This window comes from Cygnus atratus, chromosome 3, assembly GCF_013377495.2.
Source record: "Cygnus atratus isolate AKBS03 ecotype Queensland, Australia chromosome 3, CAtr_DNAZoo_HiC_assembly, whole genome shotgun sequence".
NCBI lineage: Eukaryota > Metazoa > Chordata > Aves > Anseriformes > Anatidae > Cygnus > Cygnus atratus.
In genome coordinates this window covers 103,592,525-103,616,209 of record NC_066364.1, presented here as the reverse complement: position 1 = coordinate 103,616,209, position 23,685 = coordinate 103,592,525, and the positions used below count along the sequence as shown (strand labels likewise).

The 23,685-nt window shown below is 41.9% G+C and overlaps 1 protein-coding gene and 1 long non-coding RNA gene across 5 annotated transcripts; one reads left to right on the top strand and one right to left on the bottom strand.

Annotated features, from left to right (window-relative positions):
• LOC118256717 (uncharacterized) lies at window positions 1-12,767 on the bottom strand. The gene is made up of 3 exons (XR_004781305.2): window positions 12,471-12,767; window positions 9,496-9,622; window positions 1-699 (listed from the first exon to the last, which is right to left on the bottom strand). It is a non-coding gene; the product is annotated as an uncharacterized LOC118256717 (long non-coding RNA).
• On the top strand, window positions 12,767-23,685 carry YPEL5 (yippee like 5). Of its 4 annotated transcripts, XM_035563822.2 has the most exons (6): window positions 12,804-12,854; window positions 14,511-14,610; window positions 14,720-14,779; window positions 14,952-15,099; window positions 19,748-19,920; window positions 21,590-23,685. In XM_035563822.2, exons 5-6 carry the CDS (start codon window positions 19,780-19,782, stop codon window positions 21,812-21,814), a joined length of 366 nt encoding a protein of 121 aa, XP_035419715.1. In that variant the 5' UTR covers window positions 12,804-12,854; window positions 14,511-14,610; window positions 14,720-14,779; window positions 14,952-15,099; window positions 19,748-19,779; the 3' UTR covers window positions 21,815-23,685. The 4 variants fall into 4 exon arrangements, with proteins under 4 accessions (XP_035419690.1, XP_035419715.1, XP_035419698.1 ...); XM_035563805.2 differs by lacking the exon at window positions 12,804-12,854 and having other exon boundaries at window positions 14,474-14,610; window positions 14,715-14,779; XM_035563827.2 differs by lacking the exons at window positions 12,804-12,854; window positions 14,952-15,099 and having other exon boundaries at window positions 14,474-14,610; window positions 14,715-14,779.

Below are 23,685 nucleotides of genomic sequence, written 5' to 3'. Positions count from 1 at the left end.
TGCTTATGACTTTTTTTGTTGAATCTATTCAATTTACACATTTTCTTTTCTGCTACTTTGAACTGAAATCCAGGCGCTTGGAACAATGTCATGCAGGTAGTGCACGAAAAACAAGGAAAAATATCATACATTTTGAGGGGTTGTTTTCTTGAAATATTCCACAACTTTTACACAGCAAATATTCTGAGTTTATAAGGTTGCTAAGCTTGTTCTACGCATCCCCAATTTTTTAGCATTCCTTGAAAGCTGTATGTACTAATGGATTTCACAACTGCAATGCTTCACAATTTCTTCACGTCTCATATATTAAATGTCTTTTCAAGTTTTCTCAGTTGGGAATTGTGGATTGTAGAAATGTCCTTTAACTACCATTGCCTCTCACTTGACAAGCACCGGGAAAGCAATGCAATTTGTTTTGTGAAGAAGGGTAGTTTCAATCTGGAAGTCCATGAATAGCTTTCTGGTTTTTGCATTTACTGCTGCTGAGGGTATTCCCTGTGCTGGGGACCAGAAGTGAGGTCCTGTTTTGTCCTTGCTGGTGCCTGTTTCTTCCTGGCTGGCGTGGCCTGTGTTGGTTAGATTCACGTGCATACAGATGGATACAAGAAATCTCTCGGGAGACTTGAATTCAAGCAGGAATAAGTCCTGTGCTCTTCAAGTTTTCCAGGTTTCATTTTCATAGGAAACCTCACCTTGCCTCTGGAAGAGAGAGGCAATCAAGATAGGTATGGAACATATTTTCAAGCAGGTTGATGAGCTTTCATTTAAAAAAAAAAACAAAAGACATAGGATCAGACTGAAGAGTTAAGAATTTCTGCACGATTTGTGTTACACAAAGGCATCTAGCTTTTAAGAACTTAGAAGCAGCTGTTTTCCTGGCCCTAAGCCATAGCCTGGCTGCCCAAGTTTTCCTGCCTGGTCCTCGCAGTAACTAATCGATGTACTTGGCCTGGAGTCTCTGAATTTCTGTCCGCAGAATAGCTGCTTCTGCTTCAGACAGTCTCTAAACCCTGTTTTCTGGGATTTCTTCAGGGAATCAAAGCTGAATAAATGTGCCGGAATATTCCATTGAATTTGGAGGATCCTTCAGAGAAGTGGTAGCATAAAAAAGTAGCCAAGTAACCAAGAGCAGTTTGCTGTATGGTAAAATTATGATTGCACTTTTAAATGGTTAAAACACAGCTCTATGTGACTCCTGCACTCATTAATCGCTTTGTGAACAGCAGTTAGTGGTGGTTGTGCAGTGGATAAACATCTGCTAAAAGTGAAAGAAGAACAGCAAGTTCATATCTGAGTGCAAGTCTTCAGGGTTTCCAGAAATTTATTATGAAACACTCTCAAACTCTAAGCCCTCTCCCTTGGTCTCTGCTGCTGATTGTGTTTCTTCAAGCCATTTGGGGAATCAGTGCTGTTGGGAGTTTCAGTCTGTTCTGAATGCTATGGGAGTCCGAGGGGGAACCAGGGGAATTGCATCCCAACATAACCTAAAGGAAGGCTTTGGAGGATATTTCAATTTCACCCACCTCAAACACCCAGAAAGAGAGAAAGCACAGTAGGCGTTCTTTACAGTGTGTTTCCTACATTTATTTTCTCTTGGGAGTTGGGCTGATTTTCACTGCTACAACTGATGAGGTTATGGAGCTCTGCTCTCCAGGCAGCATGCTGGGACACTGTGCATCTCCTGAGCTGGCAGCTGGCAGCTTCACGTCTCCATGGTGGGCAGGCACCAGCCCTGCTCTAAAGCAGCAAGGTTTGAATTGGCAAAGTAAGATCTGCTTCACTAGCCACCTTTGTTTGATATCTTCACTAGATTTCTTCACTTTTTTCCTTTCCCCTACCAAACCAATATCACTTTGTGTTTTTCAAAGAGCATAGATTTAGCTCCTCAGAGGGAAAAAAAAAAAAGGCTAATACTACACGTTTTTTCCACTATACAGGTAGCAGAAATTACAGTGGGCAGCTGGGATCACTCCTTCCAGATGGAACTGGCAATCCCTCAGTTCCAAGGGTTTCTGCCAGGTAATTAAAAAATGTTGTCTCCCTGCAGGGCCGTCCACACATGGCCTTTTGGCCCAGACTGTCCAGGTAGTTTAGTTGCACTGGTGGAAACACTCCAGGGGCCACTAACGCCAGTGCTGTCTCTGGATGACATCAACCATGAGCCTGCACCGAGAATCATTCCCCATTCCAAGCAAATTGGACTAGGTGAGAACAGAAAGGGGGATGGTCATACCCACAATATAAATCAACGCCTAAAGATCAAATCTGCACCGCACTGAATTATAAAAGCAGAAATTATTTTCCAAGGCTAATTTTCATCTTGCTGCTTGTTCTAGCTGATCATGCCTCGCAACAGGGGTGACCTCCTGAGGTTCCTTGTAGCATTTCACATGGCTCTGCTCGCTGGCTGGCTGCAGCTCCTCCCATCCAGATAGCGAAACAAGAATAAGCAGCTTCTCTTTCCCTTCTAGTCAGTATTCTCCTCCAAATGCTACGCGACAGCCTTGCTTTGTGGCATTTTGAGTTATAAACACTGTCAAGGGAGATTTAAATCCCCTGGAAAATAATTAATCTTTAAATAAAAATGAGTATCTATGAATCACTCCTTTTAAAAATAAGTGCTTATGAGAATTCTGTTAACAGAAACACTGCTTCGGGGTAGAAAAAGCTCCTGTTTGCCTCTAACAATATCAAGGTAACTCTGACATAAATGTCTGGTTTCCTTAAGGTATTCTTCCCAAATCCTTGCCAGCAGACTGCAGCCGCTGCCTCCTGGGAGTAGGTTAACCCCTTTCTCAGTAGCATAATTGCTGTTCTAAAGGCTATATTCAAGTATCTTCCCATGTGTAACCTTAAATGTTTAGTCTTCAGCTCCCAGATCCCAGTGAGGACTGCAGAGGGCAGGGTTGAGGCTCAAAAAAGGGAAGATGCGGAAAATTTCTATCAATGAAGCCTGGAATTGATTCCCTTTATACCTGCTAAAGTGCAAGCCTGAGTGCAGTGTGGGTCCTGAGAGCATGAATTCACAGCAGGCTTCAAAGACAGGAGAGACAAACTTCACATTCTAATCACATCTGTGTGCTGTTGTACTTTGAAGGGATGTTTATACATAACTTCTTTGCCTGGATGTAACCCGTTCCTTTACTTCCCTTCTGCTTTTATATACAAGTTTATACAGAAAAAACAAGGTGAGATTGGCGGTTCCTGCCATCATGCAGAGTGCTAAGGATGATTTGCTTGTCAGATCAACAACAAAGTCCATTCTCTAGACTTTTTTTGTTTTGTTTTGTTTTTTGTGTAGAGTCCTTCCAGCAGACAATTGCCTTGTGGAGGCCTCCACTCCTCTTCATCATAGCACAGACAGCTTCCTCTTTCTCTCCCAACGACAGACCAGTCCTGCTACGGCTGCGTTGTTATATGTAAAACTAACAGGAGGGTAACATCAGGAGATTATTTCCTACAGTGGCCTTTCCATTTTCCATTTTATGTATGCTGGTTTCTAGAAGCAAGGGAAGAGACAAGCAGTATCTGGAAAGCTGAGTCCTGCTCAGCAAGTAGGAAAGAATTTCCTACCTCAGTGCTGCAGGTCTCAGTTTAAGAGCTGCTGTTATGAGCCAAAAATTGATTTCTGAGTTGCTCTGCCTCATGTTGAGTATTTATAATTCCACAACACCATGGGGGGGTGGGGTGGGTGTCACATAATTTAGCACAGACTTAAATGACTTCCCAGAGCAGAGAATCAGAGTACAGCAGCAGAGACTCAGAGCAGAGTCTTGATACTCTGCAGAGAACCAAGCAGGCACTGCACAGCAAGGAGGAATGATCTGTAAGAAACTGCCAAACACCAGTTTGCTTGAGGCAACAAAAGCAACGGGCTATGATATTACAGTGAGATATTCATGAAGGGCTTCTTTTATAAGGTAGTTTTCTACTCTAAAATGGTGTCAGGCTATTTCTAAATGGTTTACATACAAGCCTATTTCAGCTCATTGTTTGCCCCATAGGCTTACTTTAAGCACTGATATAAAGAAAAATTTCCGTGGGTTTCAATTTAATTTATGTTTATCAGCTCTCTCCCAGCATTACCTAGACTTCTGTGTTTAACAGCTGACTCTGAACTAGAGCCTACCACTGCCTACATGCATACAAAAGATCAGATTGTGGGTGTGGGCTAAAGGACCATGGAGGAACAGATAAAACAACCAAGCTGTGTGGCAGTAACCTAATAGCTGAGATGGAGGGCCAAGGATCAGGTGTCAGCCTAGACAGAGCTATGCCACACAAAAGAAAATTTCCCAGGTTAGCCATAATAATAACAATAATAATAATAAGAAGAATGAATCAACCAAATGTGATCATTTAGCAACCAATTCTTGTTCAGTCCCAGTTGTGCTTGCTGATGTATTGCTCAGAGGTGTGAGCAGTGAGTCACCAGTGCACACCAACCTCCTCCCAGCTGAGAGCCACCATCTTCATTTCTCAGCAGCTAATGACAGCTATTAGCAACCGTGAGCTAGCACAGAAGGAAGTATGTGGGCTGCCTGCGGATGGCTACATAGCAATGTAATGTGGCTTGTGGATGCATCACTGTCCCAGAAGGTAGAAATGCAGGCAAAGGGCGGTGTGACAGATCTGCTGTCAATGGCCATTAGTGGTGCCTTCAGAAATCAGGGGGCAATTAACAGCTACAGAAAAATCACCTGCCTGATACATGGTTCAACTCTGCTCTCAACTTTCCAGGTGCTGAAGTGAAATTGAGAGCTGAAAGCTTTTCACAGTGTTTCAGACAGACTTTGACCTATTTATTTTTAATCCATCTCTTGGCTCTGTCATTCTGCTTTGCTGCCCCTAATCCTGAGCTGTTCCTTTTGTTTCATCAGCTGCAATTTTTGTGTGTAAGCATCTCTGGATTTACCTTGTTTGCTTGCTATTTTAGGAGAAAGCATACTGCATTGCTCTGTTCTGTTGTAAGTTGCCCTTTGGAAATCTTTCAAACAAATAAATTTGCTCAGGACTTACACGACCTGGAGAAGCCAACTTCCATGGCTCACAAGTGGTTTCTACACTGCCTGTAACACAGGAGGTTCTGACTTTGCTTCTTGACTTGATTTAAAAACAACAACAACAACAACAACAAAACACAAACTCCAAACCCTACTAAGTTTGACTACCAGATTTGAACTGGTGGGGTAGGAAAAGAACAGAAGGGCTCAGAGAGATTACTACTGCATTAGAACTGGGGAGACAGGAAAATAAGAAAGCATGGGTCAAGTATCAAGTTTAAAAAATGTCCTAGTCCTGGTTTCTCCACACTGTGTTTCTTCTGGAGTTGCTTTGTTCTCCACTGTTTAAAACTGGATCTCCTCAAAGTGAATCAGAAACCGCCCAGAGTGTGCATGGTTTTGAAACAAAAAGTGCAAGGAATTGGATCAAGATCAGACACATTTCTCTCGTAAATTCATCAGGCTTGAGCCCAAGATTCCCCCAGACAAATTACAATGCATTTTCATGGATTAAGGTCATGCTAAATTACAATAACTGATTTTTTTTTAAATGGGTATCAGGAAATACCAACGTAAGTGTTATACTATGGGAAGTTCAAGTTAACCTGTTCCTATCACCCTCTTCCTGGTTTAGCAATGCCATTTTAACTCTAAAACACAGTCAGGGCCCTAAGGGCACTCGAAGACATTAATTGCACTGACCAGTCTCACCTGGGGCTACCGCCCCCATGCCCTGTGCTCATGGGCCTGGGGGCTCCCTTTAAATTCTGAATTGTGGATTTGCTCAGTTCCTGTTGGAGTTGCGTTGCAGGTATGCCTGCCTCTAGTCTGGACTCCTGAATGGACCTTTGATTTTCTCTGCAGGTGGCTTTTCTGCTGGATGGCTGGCCCCCTCCTGTGGTTGTCGCAGCTTGTGATCTGTCCTTGCTGTTTCCTTTTGTTCCTGGATAGAGCATGGACCTGTTTCATTGCTTGCTGTGTCTAGTCGTGCTGACTGACCCTGTTACCAGCATTTGGTTTTGCTTGCTGTTTGCAGAACTGGGTTTGTGCTAAGATTGCCTTTGGCTCCTGGCTTTGGTGCTCCTTGGGAACAGTGGCTCATTGCTGCTCCCTGACAAATATTTTGGAGTTAAGCCTGCCCTCGTTTAAGGTAAGGGAAGAAGCCAGTATCTTTTTGGTGCCCTCTTTCACAGTTTACTTTGTATTAACTTATGCAGAGCTGTCTATATATGCTAGCAGATATGGGTCCCATGATGAACAGGTCTACTTACAGCTCACAGTTCCTCCTTTTTGCTTGGGGTGGGATTCATGTAAGACTACCCCCCACCACCCCTTTGTTTTTGTCTGCTAAAGGGTTCTTCATATCTATCCACTCATCCCCTCTGGAGTTCGCTTTATTGAATGCTGTTGAGTTAGTGGAGGTGGGGGGTGGCTAGTAGTGCAAATAAGCACGTGCTAGGCACTTCTGACACCTCTCTTCACGGTGTGCATTATAAGCCTGACAGCGTCCTAAGCTCTACTATATCACAGGATGTGCTTGGACGTACAGAAGACCATATGCTCTTATGCTGCAGGTCTACAAGGATCACTTAGCCTTACTAACTAGTCTGTAAAGAAATTGGCTAATTCAATCTAAATAATCTTTTCAAACCACTCTAGGTTTTAACAGGGCACCTGTGAATGTACATCTGCTTTTTGCTTGTTAGAGGCTTACAAAAGAATCATTACTTCATCTAGCCTCTCATGTTCCAGTCTGAAGCTGGACTGTGAACAAGTCCCTGTTGCCTAAGCCTCTGTAAACTGAAGAGGAGTGAGGCACCTACATGAGGCCTCTTAAAAATCTGTCAAAACATAGTAGTAATAATAATTAGCTGTCACATTACCAGATGCCTAGAAGCTTGACTAATGATGCAACAGTAACGATGGAATAATTTTCCATGTTCTATTGGTTAATTAATGTTGTTGTTTGCTTTATTCCTGCTCTGTGCCCCTCTCAAAACACATGCAGTGGCCACTTTTGAAGGCTTCCTCTTCCAGTAGGTAGCCCTGTGGTGCCCTCCACCCCATGCTGTGTTGGGTGTACCTGTCACACATGAAGCTGTCATTGCTGCAGCTCGGCTCCTTGCTGAGATACTGGTAACGTCTTATTGTGTGTCTGTGATATAATTGTTGATGCATAATCACCTGTGAAAGCCAATATCCACCTTCACATGTTATGTCTCACAGATCTAGGAAGAAAGCTGGCTCACATCTGTCAAATGTGAGCAATCTATGTGTAGTCCTATTGAAATAAGAAAACTGAATCAGGCATGGTGTGGGTTGCTTACACACATGCTGTTCTATAGTTGTGTGAGCCCACTTGAGTCTAAACCTGTAATTCCCTGTACTCCTCTTACACTCACCAGTTTCACTGGCTTTAGAGTAACTCAGGCTACCTTTACAAGTCCCCCTGCTAGTCTAAATCTGCCCCTGTCTGGTGTACAATCACATGAGATTACCAGTGCCACATCATATTCTTTGCCATGTAAGCAGCTGACCAAATGAAAGCCACCAAGCACACTGTCCTTTGGGCTCTTGGCCAAAGTGAAGCCTGGAGAGCACAGTAAATGGGAAAACTCCTTGCTCTCAGCTCCTGGCTGAACTCTGCCATCCCCACTCTAGCCTGACAAGGGGTTTCATATGACTTGCTTTGCCTCACTTGCACTCCTGATCTTTATCTCTGTGGTAAGAATTGTGTTGCTCATTCAGATTAGCAAAGTACTTTAAAGCCTTTGCATGGATAATACCGTGCAAGTACAAATTCTCACAGCTGTAGTTTCAGATGTAAGACACACAGCTATCATCCAGCTTTTTGCTGCTATCGTACCTGGGTTCCTTCTCAGGCAATCCGTTCTCTCTTCTGTGGCAATCTCAGTAATGCCCTGCTATATGCTATATATGGTCTCTCCTACTTTATCCCAGGTGCAAAAATGATGTTGTACAGCTGGCCTCTGTGTTGACAGCCCCCCTCAGATCTCTGAAGCATTTGCAGAAGGGGAGCTAAGCCTTTTCTGTTTCATCAGCTGTGGGCTCCTGTCACCAAGTTTCACTTGCTAAAACACATTGTTCATTTAAGAAGGTGATGCCATTCACCTGTGCTTACTGATGGGCAGAAAACAGATTTGAAGTCCGTATTCTCAAGGTTCTTCACCCTGGAGACTGGTTTTAAACATGGACATATATTCACTGAGCTCTCCTCCCATTTTGTGTATTCTGCCTTCAGAGGGATATTTGACTACAACCATGTATTAGGTTGTATGCAGATCACAAAACAAGCCTCTCCCCTACTGCTTCAGTGGTATGGATGAAGAGAAGATATTTATTGGGTAAGCTTGCATATACTGTTCCCTTCTAAATTTCTATGTGGGCCACTTCTTTCCTCTCCCAGACTTTGCTTGCCTTTTGATCTCTGCTTCCTTTAGATTCATCATCCTCGATAAATGTCTTTGTGTAGCTATGTATGAACAAAAGAGACTATTAAATATAGAATGGGGCTGGCTCTTTCCTTTAGGTTCACCTTTGACACCTAAAGCTGTGCCTCCTGAACAAGGGTGGCACTGTTAAAAGACTGATGACAATACTGAATCAGCTCCAAGAAATTCAAGGAAATGCTATGTTGACTGCAGCTGGGAAGACCCACCTTGAGCTTTAGGAACAGCAACCAGAAAAGATGGGCAATGCTACAACAATCTTTCCTCGCTGTCCTATGAAATGACAAATGTAATAGACCAGTTCATTCTCTTGATGCAAGTGTAACCAAACAGAAAGCTCTGGGAATTAATCTGGGCCTCAGGTGTGTGTATATATATACATATACCTAATCTAGTATTTTCCTCTGATTATACCAAAAAATGGTGATCCTGTGTAGCCATTAAAATGTGTCCTATTTAGTATGTGCTCTCTCAGTCTCCCTGTGTAGGGCTCTTTCTAGCCCAATCTGTCTTTGTTTTCATCCACTGCTCCCAAACAATAGGGAACACCTAGACTGTTTGATGAAGTCAATGTAAACTGGAGTAGCTGCTCTCTCTCAAAATATTTATCTCCTTTCTTGATAGACAGCTGTTGTGATTTTTTTTGTTTGGTTATTGTTGTTTTTTTTGTTTCTGTGCTAAAGGAATGGTTCCAGCTTTACCTTAGCTGAATAAGATAGCTCACTTGAAATTGTCTGTTGTAAAACAGATGGGAGTTGACAGCTAAATCATTTCCTGCCCTGTTCAGGAGGATCAATGGAGCACCATCCCACTGCATCTTCTCTTGACTCACGTGTGTGCATCAGATCAAGATGTTGTGTTGAGGAAGGGACACAATCAGATGACCATTATGAAAGTATAGGGCACTTGATAAAATCTCCCCCAAAATAAAAAAAAAAAGTGAACTTTTATGATCTTGCAGAGTGTTGCCACTATACAGCGGTATGTGGGACACAGCAGCAAAGGAAAGAGCAAGCACACACCTATCATACAGATGGTATGTCCTCCAAACCCCTTTTGATCCTCTGGAGCAGGTGTGGTTTCTAAACATTTTCAGAGAAGGAGGGATGGAGTAATCCTGACCCTTGACAAGGAAGTGGTTATAGGAACCTGTAAATAGGAGGAACAATAATCAGTCTATCCTTTTGCGAGAGACCACAACCTGAAAGTTCTCTTCATTTCAGTAACCTTCCTTCCCTGTGGAAAACAGAAAAAGGCCTAGCAATGCAAAAAAATGCAAGATCCCATCTTTGCTGTGCTTGTATCAACACCCATTCTACTTAGCTACTGTGCTTTCTTTGCTAGAGAATGGCAGCAAGTACTGTTGATTGCAATAGTGGCTGGCTTCAGGTTGATTTTTTGCCCCTCTGTTGGCCTCCCTGAATGGTGATGTTCACAATGATGACTCTTCATTGACGCAGGAGAGCTTTGTATATTCCCTGGCATCGTCTGCTTATTGTCACTGTTCCTGACATCTTAGTAAAAGCACAGAAACTCCAAGCTCTCTTTGGACATTAAGTTCGTCCTTTGATATGGCTCCTGAATGTTTTGGAATTTTATACTTAAGCACCTTCTAAAATCTGACCAGCAGTTTGGGAGGGCAGGGGAAGGGGGGCAGCGACAGGGTAATGAAACCAGGTCTGCCATTACAGAGAGGGCATAGAGAGACCTCCTCATCCTTGATCCTAATCTTCTAATCTTTAACTATATAAATAATTTCCCCTGGCAAAACATAGCCATCTGAAAAAGTATCTATCTGTAAAGGGCACCTGTGTCCATCGCAGTTTTCAGCTAAGCCAAAAGAAACAGGTTTCAGCTTGCTATCTGCAGGGTGCTGGGACTGAATGGCCAGCTTCTGAGGGGAAAATGAAAAGTAAATTTATTTTTTCTGTCAATAGGCTCACTTTACGAGAATGAAGCTGCAGGCTGCACCTTCTCCACTGAAAAATACAGGTCATCAGTAACTGTTTTCAAATAACAAGAGCATCTAGTGGAACGAACCCAGTCTTTGAAAAGCAGCAAAGCTGAGAACTCATAGAGGGGACATATAAGAGTCAAGTTTGTATCTCAGAAATCACAGCCTGCATGTCTAGCTTAGTATTTTTGCTGCCAGAAGTTCTGGGCATGGGAGAAACAGCAGTGGACAATCCTGCTAGATCCCTGCCCATTCTTTGGGATGCATGTTTGGTAGGCTTGGCTTTGACACACAGGAATCCACATATGTACTAGAAATTTGTTAGTGTTTCTGGAGGCCGAGTAGGAGTAAAAACCACTAAGGCCTAACATTCATCTTTAAAGAGAGATCTGCATAAACAGCCTTTGAGTCCTGATGCTAGTTCAATGGGACAAACCCAGGGCTCACTGACTTCTGCTGAAGTTTTATCAGAGGTTTTAATTAAATCAATATGCTGGTGTCAGATTTTCACTGTGCAGTTTGTGTCCTCAATCACCTCAGTTTCCCTTAAATACCTCCTATAGTATCACTCACAGTAGGGGAAGACTGGATTTAGTATCAAGGGTGGGCCTTCCTAGGACTGTTGGGTACAGGCAGCCCCTGATCTCTCTCTAGTCTATTAAATTCCAGACCTAGCACCAGGCCTTTTCTGCCTGGTTGTGCTGCACGGCAGGCTGGTTCCTCCAGGGTCATTTGAGCTATCATGATATGAATCGGCTGTGGAAAAGGCCCAGGGTCTTCCCAAATCCTGGCATGTGAAGTATAGGAAAGAACTGTTGAGTGCATTGAATTTGCCTATGCCAGAGGAGAATTAATTGATGTTTCCAGGCTACTTTGAAAACAAGTATCATGTGGTACAATATTGCTGTTCCTGTTATTCACCCTGTAGCTGATGCGTAGCATCTCCCTTACAAACTAATTGGAAATTCCTTTTGGTATTTTTGGTGTTTTCCAGCAGAGCTGCTAGAGCCTGCTGCTTCATTCTAATAAACGTGCCCTCCCCTGCCCCCTTTCCTCTAAGTTCCTTTACAAGGGAGATAAAAACATCAGTCCCTGACAGCATCTGTTGAACAAAGGCTAATCCATTCTCTGTTTGTCTCATAGTCAGTTTGGCTTCTTCCTGATTCGTGCTGCTACCTTCCTTATTTGTGAGAAAGTAATAGAATCATAGAATCATTAAGGTTGGAAAAGACCTCCAAGATCACCAACTGTCCCCCTACCACTGATATTACCCACTAAACCATGTTGCTAAGTATCACTTACGAGGATGGGCTTCTGCAGCCATCCCTGCTGACAGCCAGCATTGCCCCCATGGTCCCGCAACTTGCCACCACCTTGCTGAGGCAGAGCAGGAACCACCAGCAACCCCTGACCATGAGGGGGTCCCTGTATGTTCCCCGATGCTATTTAGAGGTTTGTGCTTTATTTTCATGGTTATATTACACGATTGCAACATTCAGAGAAGCATCCTCTCTGTATGCCCAGACTGGAGATCATATGAGCAGTCCTTAAGTAAACATACACCTACCCAGCATGGCAGGTAGTATTCCTGTGAGGGGATTTTACGGAGAGGAAAAGGGGACATAAAAAAATGATTTGCCCGGGATGTATGCATGCCTCAGCAGCAGAGAGCTGGGTAAGACTCAGTCACCAACTCCAGCTGAAGCACCAGCACTTTATCTTTTTCTTTTTGTTGTTGTCCTTTACAGCGATCTCCCCAGCAGCATTATGATTAAAATGGGGACCTTCACAGAACTCCCATGACATGACTGAACAAACCACTGGCAGCAAAGCTCACACTTGCTCAGTGAGGCCCAGCAGATCAATCTGTTAATAACAAGGGCACCGCAAACAGGTTGTTGTCTCTGTTTTCTGGCGATGAATGGTCCCCCTGGCACAGTCTTTATGGCTTTCTCCTACTATTCTCCATACTTTTGTTGTCCCTGTGCCACCAACTCCGAGGTGACTGCTGTCTGACAGACTCTCCCAACCCTTTTCGCTTACTTTGCATCACCGACAGGGAGGCTGACGACACCTATGAGCCGTGTCGACGCTCAGTTCTGTGCGGATCTGACCAGCCGCACTGAGGAGACCTGAACTTCTGGAGCTCAGCCCAGAACAACCGGCAGTTTTTAACGCGCTAACGTCGACCCAGCCCTTCCTAACGGCCGGAATCCGGCGGAGAAGTCAGAGGCTGAGGCCCAGCCACGCGCACACCAACGCCGTTTACTCAGAGCCCTCTCCCGGCCGTTGCCGAGCCCAGCCCCGCCGGGGCCGTGCCGGCGCTGACTGACGCGCGGGGCGGGGCGGGGCGGGCAGGGGGCGGGGCGGCGCCGCGCACCCGGAGCGTCGGAAGGCACCGGCCGAGCACCCGCGGAGCCGCTCCAGGTAACCGCGGGGCGGCCGCGCCGAGCGGGGAGGCCGGGTCGAGGGGGTGGCGGCCGCCGCTCGGGGCCGCGACGGAGCCGCCTCGGCCGGGCGCCGCCGCAACTTTCCCCTCGGCCCCGCGGCCCGGCCGCCGCTGCCTCCCTTCCCCTGCCGTGCTCTCCCCGGTGGGGCGGCGGCACCTCCCCGGGCCGGCTCCGGGGCTGGCGGCCGTGCCCAGGCCCCTGCCGGCGCCCCGCGGGGCGGTGTTGGGCCGCGCGCCCCTCCCGGCGGTGGCGCCCCGTCAGCTGTTTCCTGCCGCTTGTTGTCAGGGCGCTGAGCTGCCGGCTCCGGGCGGCGGCGGGGCCGGGCCCGCGCTGGTTGGCTGCGAGCCCCTGACGGAGCCCGGCCGGGCCCGCCCCGCGCCGCGCTTTGTGTGAGGGGGGCTCCGGGACCGGGCCCTGCGGCCTGCCGGGGGGGCGGCCCCGGTGAGCTGCGCGTCCCTGCGTTTGTGTCTATAGCGTTCCCTCTGCCGGTGGCCGTGGCAGGCTGAGGTGTTGTTGAGGTCGCTGGTTCGTGTTTGTTTACTGTCATCTGACCTGCGCGTAAACCTTGAGCTGCTCGGCTCCTGCTGAAACGTGCAAGGCTGAGCTTGAAAACTACCTTGTGAAACGTCTGTGCGCTGTGAGAACTTGGGGGCAAGGCTCTCTTTATCTTCAGAGCCTCTGCATTTAGGCATTTCTTAGGTGGTGTAAGAATCTCTCGGTGAGGTGAGCTAGTTATACTGACAACCTTCATGCCAGTGGGTGTAGTTGGGATGGTCATTGTCTTCCCACCATCTCTTTAGTGTTTGTATGTTATTTATTTTTTTTTTCCTGACTCATTAACCCATTGGTGTCTTCTGGTGAATATTTATACCACTTTGGCACTAAAATCAACGAAAACAGAACATCTGAATTAGTTCAACTTTGTGGAAGTTGCAGGATGGATCGATAGACAAACGTTTTATATGGTTAGTATAAAAAAAAATATTCAAAACCAGGAAATACAGCTTTCTTAAAACACTTTAGTAATTAATTCTTTTCAGATGATCAGGAAACACAAATTGTTACTAGTATTGGACTCTGTGTAGTAGTGGGGAAGAAATTTAATCTGAATCTGCTACCACTTGTAAATTAGTGCTTTTATTTATTATCTAGCAAGAGTATTGTGAGGGTGTAAGTTATGGTGTGGGAGACACTGAGATAAAGGGGCTGTGCTAGAAACAAGCACCCATCTGTGTGCATCCGCTGTCACGTGTTAGTGTTTGCATACACCAGTATAACGTACGTTAGCGTTTTTAAATGCACTATCTGAATGTGAAGCTTTCACTTTACCTGAAGAAAACTGTCTACAACAGAAAATTACACTACTGTCACTTGCACAAATGCAGTTTCCTGCTGAAAGTCAACTTGTTATGGGTGGGAGCCATGCACTGTGTTCATTACGTTGCCAAAGACTCTTCAGTCATTTGTTTGCGTTAACTTCCTTGTGTAGTTTCGTAGAGTAGTGGGGGTGGCTCTGAGGAGTGTAGCATCCTGTTCCAGTTCTTACTTTGCTTTTGGCTACGTGTGGTGCTTTCTGATAACAAATTCTGCATGTAGGCAGAGGCCAGAGACTTGGCCCTGTTTGCTTTAACAGTCGTGGAAGTCAAATTGGAGGACTGCTGATTGTCAGACCTGCTGAGAAGCTACATGTTTTCATATGCATCCTCACATGTGAGCAGCAGAAACCTGGCAAGGTAAAGACAAAGTGTGTTGTTTTTTTTTTTCCCAGTGATTTTTTAGCGTGTAGTCTTATGTAGCTGTGCTAAGTATTCTTTTTTCTCTTTTGCCCATCTGTGAGATGAGAAGATAAAGCTTAAGCCCTGTTCCTGAGATGAGACGATGAATCTTAAGCCCTGTTCCAGAGTAAGTACATTGTCAGAATGTTTTATTTAGGGGAATGCACCATCATTTTTCAAGGGGGAGTGAGCACTTGTTTGCTCACCGTACAAAGGAGAATGATTTTAGTTAGAGGTATGGAGAATGAGAGGCTGTCAGAGCTTTGTATCCTTTAACTAGTAGCTGTTTTCTGTTGTAGATCTGAGATGCTGAAGCAACACTGAAGCATCTGCTATATCTGCAGTCTGGTGTGTGCCTGCTGGCTCTCTTGAGCTCCCACTCATGGTCCTGTGTCTTCAAGAGGTGGACTCTGGGACAAGAAAACCTTGACTTATAGTTTGAAAAATGTTAATAAATAACTCTTTGCATTACTTTTTTATTCGTTATTGCTTATGAAAGTGTGCTGGTTAGGTACTACAAATACCAATCACATAGTTGTTCAGGTGGTTTGAACTCTGTGTGCAGGTAGTAGTGAAATTTAACTTGTTGAATGTCAGCTTTTTTTACAGCTGTTGCTTGGTATTTCCAAAATCAGCACTGAAAGACATGTAAGTTTGGGAGCACTCCGCACTAGGAATGTATATTACAGCACCCAGGCACAATGCTCATGTTTCCTGACTGTCTATGCACTTACTGGGAGAAGCATGTAGGCAAGAAACATTTTACAGTACGACTAAGAACCTATATCAAGGCTTGTACTATCATAATAATGCTCTATCAACAAGCCTTACTAGCTAGGTAAGATGAGCTATCACTGATAGTTCTTCTAAAGGTACTCTCAAAGGTGCAAGTTGATAGTGGTGTTCCGGATGCTGACTTAGGACAGTGGCATCTTCTCTAAGTTCATAGAAGTACCTGCCTCTTTGAACTGTGTAGATTTAACACAGATTTAACTGTGTAGGTGGATACATACACTAATGAGATACAAAGAAGTCTGTCATTTTAATTTGGTATCCATGATTTTAATGTTATGACTTGTGCTTGGTAACTTGCACGAGGGCAGGATGACTAGGACTTTGTCAGAGACATATATCCAACAAAAATATCTAGATTGATTTTAAAGAAGAAAGCATGGGCCAAAAAATGTCTGTTCTCAGACCTTGTTTTTGTGAGTAACTGAAATTCTGTCCACTGCTATTGCAACTTCTGCTGGTAGCGTGATGTCATTGGTGCGATTTGGTAGCGTCACTTTCTGGTGTTGTGAATGGCAATAGGAAACTTGGCCAGCTCCGCACAAATGGAAGTTACTTTCACTATCTTTGAGTGTAAAGAGTGGATGAATGGCAAAGTGCACTTCCTGTGCATTTTCCCTCCCCTGATCAGAGGAGCTTTAATGCTTCATAATCCTGTGACTTTTCTTTGATCATTTACACGTGTAAACGTAAATAGATGGCCATGCCTTTTACATAGGAAGTGAAAACTATAGGGGGGAAAACATCACAATTATCTTGGGTGACTTTGTACACTCCACTTCTGTATATAAGGAATATGAGCCCCGATTCCATTTTCAGTATGGAAAATTGCTCTCCCTCGTTCTGTTGTGCTTTTGCTCTTTTTTTTTTTTTGTTGTTTGTTTGTTTGTTTTTCCTCCAGTGGACAGTGAGTATACCCTTTAGGATCTTTACGTAATGGGAGAACAGTCTTTATACACAGCAAGTACCTTCTGCATTGGTCTTAGAAGTGAACACTGTGTTTCGTAACTTGCCTAAAAAGAAAAAGGTGTGTGTGGGGGGCGTCATTCCAAGTTAAAATTCACTTCTGTAAACTAAATGTGAAGAAAAAGTGACAGTTCGTTGTTAGTTCGTTTAGAAAACTCATGATCAAATGCAGCATTTGGAGGCTGTCTTACTAGAAGTCATTTTGTAATTTTTCTACTTTTTATAACTGTGAGTAGTAATGCAATGACTATGCAAGGCGACTAGTTTTCAGCTGGATCTTTTTGGGTTCGTTGAAATTCTGTAACAATGAAAATGGGGAGCTAATGATAGGAGTTCTAGGCTGTTATTTATTTTAACTGCAAATTGCCGTGAGGCAGATGAGTGCAGTGGTTATTTTAAATGTTAGAAATTCTAATAGGATTATATTAAATTTTGAGCGTGTTTTTTTCTTTAAGACTGATTAAAAACTCCTTAGTAATGCAGATTATAGAGGTTCATTTTCTAAACTTTTAAATGTGTTGATTTTCTCGAAAAGACATTTCCTGATGTCCTGTATTCCGAAGTACGTTCTTTCAGTACCAGTTGGTCTGTTAGATTCTGCTGGAACTTTAGTGTGAATTCTCACATCCTTGTGCTGCCATTGAATAAATCTCATTTTGTCTTTCTGTTAGGACCTAAGTCTCGTTGGAAGCTTCTCTATCATTTAGTTAATGATGAGGTATCTTTCAGCTCTCTGTGGTGATATAAATAATTGAGGGATTTAGGCCTTTTATTTCTGTACAAGTTTTTCAGACCTGAAGTCTTTGGGTATATTAATTAATGCATTTATTTAAATATTTGGACTCTAGGACTCAACACTTGCATGCGTAACGCCATATCAGAAGTAATAAAACATTTGGGTGTCACTTTGACTTTTAACTAGCAAGAATTATACTCAACTTTCCTTAAGTATTTAAATTTTATTCTCAGTGTCTTTAGGTTCCTGTTTCTTGGTGCAGTTAAGTGAATTATGTTTTTAGATGTTTGATATCTTTGCATTTCTGACAGTTCTGGTGTATATTTTTCAAATTATCATGGTTTGCTAGGTTAGTCTATGTAATGGATCTGTTTTTGTCACTTAGCAAGCTTAGTGTTTGGGTTGCTCTCGGTAAAAGACAGACATGTTTTTGTATTTTTTTTATGTTAGCTTCTAAAAATAACGACAGGGTGAGCCTTTTGTTTACCTTGAAAGAAACACCCCTTTGCATGTTGATTTCACATTTACAGTAACGTGATCAGTTAGTTGTTTTTAATACACAATACAATCAACATAAAAATAGCATCCAAAATTAGTAAGAATGGCACACAGAGATACGCCAAATGCCTTAGGGGCATATCTGTCACAATTACTTCTATTGCTTGTATTTGTGGTTTCTTCTGGTTGGAGACTGACTGATCCTTACTCACACTTATTGTCTGTTGATTTTCCTTCATGCTGTCATTGTTCAAATTTTTTTTCTCCATCGTTTGCTATGAAAGATACAGGCACATATTAGAAAGGTACGATAGAGAAAATTGAAGAAAAATATTTACTTTGAGTCAAGTCACAAGGAGTTACACCACTATGCTCCGGTAATTATTTGAAATATTTTGTCAAACTCAAGACCTGTTATATTTATCCTTCAGGAAGAGCAATGGGTTTTGTATCACCTTTAAAGGAAAGTGTCATTCCATTGCTTTGAATTTTTATATATCCTTCAGATGGGGTCTAGAAGACTAGTGATTTGAAAAATCCACATGCCAGGAGCTTACGCTAAAACCACTCCATTCAATGTTAGTCATCTTTTACATTGCTAGAATTGTTACATTGCAAGATTTTTACATTGCAAGAAAACAACCTGTTTATAAGTATTTTCCAGTGATTTATGGTTTTTGTACGTATGAACTACTTGAAATTTTGTGTGTGCAGGTGCTTGTTTTATACCGTTTTGTTTGTGCATCTTGAAGTAAGCTTTAAGAAACTGAGCCTCTAAAACTTGAAACGTGTTTAGGTATTTGTTCTTCTGAAGGCATTAGACGTAGAATATTCAACTTGATGAGCACAGACTTTGACGAGTTTCTGTATGAACAGCACACTGTCTCCTGCTCTGAAATGTCCACACAATGTGCATATTGCAGTGACAGATTTACTTTGCATTGTTGTGCATGAAAAAGCAGTGAAAATACTGTTTTGTGATTCCACATCTGAAGCATAAATGGAGGCATATTGTTTAACTGTAGATGTTTAATCATAAAACTTTTCTGCAGTTGAAATGAAAATAGCATCTTTAAATTCTTTTGTCATGTTATCTCATCCTCTGTGATTAAGTTTTAGACTGTCTGATACGCTGTGTCTACTCACTAGCTAATGTAGTAATTTGTTGGTTTAGTATTGAGATACTTTAATTTTTCCCTACTAGCAAGAGTTTTATTTATAAGGTATTGCAAATCTACATTTGCTTTTGAAGCTCTTTTTCTGATCAGGGGAGTTACTCAGGTATTTTAGCAATGGAGCTTGGGTAAATGAAACTGTTTTGTGTTTAGATTAGACAGCTCTAAATGTTTTATATAATGCTGTCTGGTGTAAAGACTCAGCTGACTGTTAAGTTAAATATCATCCAATGTCATGTATATGAATCGTTATGTATATGTATTGAAGTGTGTCAAGTACAGTAGCCAGTCTGCTGTAGTAGAGGACTAAAGCATCCAGGATGGTGGTATTCTGTGGCTGCATGTGATAAATGTGCAAAACAAGGAGAAAATATATTTATAAAGGAGGGGATGGGGGTGTTATTTGGGAAAATGACACTGTAATTGTCTTGGTGACTCAATGTACTTCTGTGTACTTCATTTCCCAGTGCTGACTAAGCTGGGTGACTCGTTGGGAATATATATCGGAATGGAATTTCAGCATCATATTAAAGAGGAAAAGAAAATAGGGAAGAAGCGTAAGCTTTTGGGTTTAAGAACCATATAGTCTAGTAGGAGACTGGTCTGCAAATGTCATCACAATATTTCAAGAGTTTCAGTTCATGCTTCCCTCATTTAATGTAATTAACTTGTATCTAGGTGTGTTCTTACTCGTGACGTGGTCAATTTTAGGAAAGAACTTGTTATTTTGGTTAAGTTTGGTGTTTCTTAATCTGGTGAAAAAGAGTGAATACAGTCTGTGAGTTCAGTAATTTGTATATGAAAGAACTTTTGCAATGAGTAGCTGAATTGGTTTGCAGAATATTCAGCAATATATGTGGGTCTTCTTTGTTTTTGTTTGCTGGGATGCTTTATTTAAATGTTTTTTTTTTTTTTTTTTTGCTTTCAGGTCTTGAGTATAAACTTACATAAGTTCTAAAAATGGGAAGAATTTTTCTGGATCATATTGGTGGCACTCGCCTGTTCTCCTGTGCAAACTGCGACACAATTCTGACCAATCGCTCTGAGCTCATCTCCACTCGCTTCACAGGGGCCACGGGAAGAGCCTTTCTTTTTAACAAGGTTGGTAAGAAGCCAAAAGTGACCTAATACTTCTGAAAACTGAGATATGAATCTGTCAGCCAAGAAGTTTTTAACTCTACCAAGAGTGCTGTGTAATTACTATTTTTTTGATCTATTCCACTGTATTTGAAGTCAAATTTGGCATTGACTGTTAATGACAAGCTATCTAAATTTATCTGCGATACTAAAAGGCTATAAAGAGGATTATGAATATTGTGGCATCACCAAAATGTAGGGAGTTTTAGCTTTGGAAACCAAGTTCTGTAATATGAACCTCAAACTCATTGTGAGAGAATTTTTGTTTATCAGAGTTTCAAAGGCATTTGCTTTTTATTTACTTAGTTTGAAAGAAAAGAAGTGTAGATTATATTTTACGTGTCTAAAACATTTTGGACTAATAGTATTTCAGCAAATTAGGTTACCACACTCTCTTTTACAGGTAATAATGCTTGGGATTAGTTCAATATTTTATATTTATCAAATTTGATTAAAATCAACTGATTGAAATATGTATGTCATAACCCTGAGTTGTAGCATTAATTATTAACGCTTTGATATAGACTTCTTCATTAGTCAGTGAGAAACAGCGATCTTCCTTTGCTTTCTCACAAAGTTCCTGGTCATGTAACTGTTAGTGTTTTTTTCTTTTGTTTTGAGTTCATTGAAAGCCATTTAGCCACTGGCTGTTGGCAGAGTTGATAAAGGTGTCATGAGTGTCTTCACTTTGCTGTGCTTTGTCTGGGGCTTTCTGTCTGTTATTTGCTGAATCCTGTCGGTAGTATGAATATGCAAGTAAAAGCCTGTATAACTATAAAAGAGAGCTGTGCATCTGATTTCTTTCTCATCCAGTAAGCACGTGGTCTTGGGGTTGAAATTTTGTGTGTGTTAAATAGTGGGTTTTAATCACAGAAGAAGTTAGATTTTTATATTTTGCAGTCAGGACCCTTACAGCTGACGCAGAGAGAGCAGGCATAATCAGGTGGAAAGCGTAAAGAGAAGTGCAGCCCCATCTTTTAGAATTTTGCCATGCATTGTCAGTTTGGATATAGTTCTGACGTAACTTTTGAGTGAATTATACATCCTGATTTTGTGATGTTGCTGCCTAAACAAGTTAAAAGTATATTTTAAACTGACAATATAATGCATACACAAAAAGTGAATGTATAATGAAAAGTGAATGTCTTATGGTCTCAGCCACCAAGCCTTTTTCTTGTATGATTATTTCAAAAGCTTCCCAAGAATTTTAAGTACCACATCTTAATATTTTAGTTCTGATTTCTGGAAATAAGTGGTCATATTAGTTCCTAGAAATAGGGTAGATGTATTTACAAGTGGTTCACTATCAGTTAGTTTATAAACTCTTCACCAGGAACTTATCACCCAAAGTTGAACACAGTACTTTGCACTCTTGCCTGTCTAACGATAGGATTTCATGCCTCTCTCAATTAGATAGTGGTCATTATACAACCCTGTGAAGTATGTCTTTAAAAGCATTACTTTTTCAAGCAGGAAATTTTCAGGGGCCACAGACTATTCCACTTCAGTTTTCAGTTCACATGCAGTGTCACAGACTACTTTCAAGATGTTGACAGTCATGCCTATTGTTTTCAAGGTTTGCTCCAGGCAGACTAATTCTTTATATTCCCTGTCCCCTGTATGTTTGTGTTAGGTGGTAAATCTGCAGTACAGTGAAGTTCAGGATCGGGTCATGCTCACTGGCCGCCATATGGTTCGAGATGTGAGCTGCAAGAACTGCAACAGCAAACTGGGTTGGATCTATGAATTTGCTACTGAAGACAGCCAGCGCTACAAGGAAGGCCGTGTTATCCTGGAAAGAGCTTTGGTCCGAGAGAGTGAAGGATTTGAGGAGCATGTTCCGTCTGACAATTCCTGAAGAGACTTGAGTCTCTTCTTGGGTTCTCTTCATTTGAAACTCGAAAGTAATAAAATCAACAAAAAAAATCTGCTTACATACACTGTCACCTTAGCATCAGAGTCGGATTCATGGACTACAGAGTGGGAAAGATTTTGAGAGTTTTTTTAGATGGAACCTTCCTTTCTTTATTACTTTATATTTTACTATCCTTCCAGCAGCTGTTCGTAGAAAGAATGTTGTGCAGTTGCTGTAACTTTTTCTCTCTTGCATTTATAACTGTTAGATCTGAGAATGTATCTGCAGATACAGTGGGCTAAAAGAAAAATGTTTGGGGGATTTTTCTTTTGTTAGAGAGAGATCAATTTTCTTTTTTTAGTTTGCAGAAACTGATATCAGTGTAAAGTTATTTTAAAATTACAGGTTTTTTTTAAAAGTATATTCCAATTTTTGGCTTAAGTTTTTAGCTACTTTTTTTTTTGACTCAGTCTTTTCACCTGATTTGCTAGCTAAACTAAAGAGATCCGAATTTGTGCCAAGTGCTAAAGGTTCAGTGGTGGTACAGCTTGGGCTGGCCCTTGTGTCATATTCTTGTTGAGGTTGATTGGTAGCACAGAGCCCATTATTTTTTTTGTCATTCTTGACCCCAGGATGTCACCATTTCCTGTTTGTGAAGTCACAGTCACTATGTAAACTGATGTTGATTGAAAACTATTCTTGAAATAGGGCAAAACTGCTTGGCTTCTTTTTTTAAAACTGATGTAACTTATAAGCATAGTAATAATATAAAATAATACTTGTCTGTTTAGTCTTGTGTTGCTTACAAATCAGAAGTTGTTTGTCATGATAGGGATCCAGTGGGAAACTCCTGTTTCCGTAGTAAATTTTCTTCATTATTTCTCTATTAATCTCATTAAGTTGACAGGCAATTGCAGATCTTAATTCTTCAAGTAGCTTTCTTTAAACCCAGAACTTATGTTAAACACAACTGCTGTGTAAAAGGAGAAGACTGCCAGCACGTTTGTTCATGCAGAGTTATGCAAGCTGCATCTTGTGAAAAGATTAACTTAAACAGCTTGTTTTCATATGCCACTTCTGGTGTTCAAACTCTCTTCTCTTTCAACTTTGAAATTTTTCATTGTGATGTTACTTTTTTATCTTTCTGGGCAGCAGTACATGTCAGCCTAGTAGTAACTAGTGACTTGGATTTCTGCTTTCTTGTAGAGGTCAGCTCCGCTTAAAACAGTGATGTTGCTTGCCTTGTAGCAAAAATGCTGTTCATTAACTTAATTAACTCAAGGGTGCCCAAACACTTTCATTGTCTTAAGCCATAAGTTAAGATCTCAAGGGCTGCAATTAATTTCAATGTTAGACATGTATGATTCTTTATCAAAGATCCATATTTATTTATTTTTTCTTATTGGGTAAGTAGTGGCCAATGTGAAACAAGTTACCCACAGATGTACAAGGAGACAACCAGATCTGGCCTCTGATCTTTCCGAATAACTTTTCTTCACTTGCCACAGCTCCATATATGAAGTTAAAATGTGGAAGGTGACTGTGCAGGGTATTTTTTTTTTAGCTGCCTAGTGGCAATTTGGACACCCCTGACTTGAATCTACTGCCTATTTGATGTAAAAGTAGCTTTACTATAGATTTGTCATATAGAAAGAAAACAGAGTAGATCACATACCAGAGCTGTGCTTGAATCGAGCTGCTTAAACAGTAGTGTACTTGTGCCTCAGATCAGTTTTTGCACTGAGTACAGTAGTACCCCGTTATCTTGTGTTTCTGTCCTTCAAAACCCCCCGAAGTCCCATTAGCATGGTCTTCTGCAGTACTTTTCTTGTACTTCTGACATTACAATAGAATAAAGTATGTTTTGTCCTGAA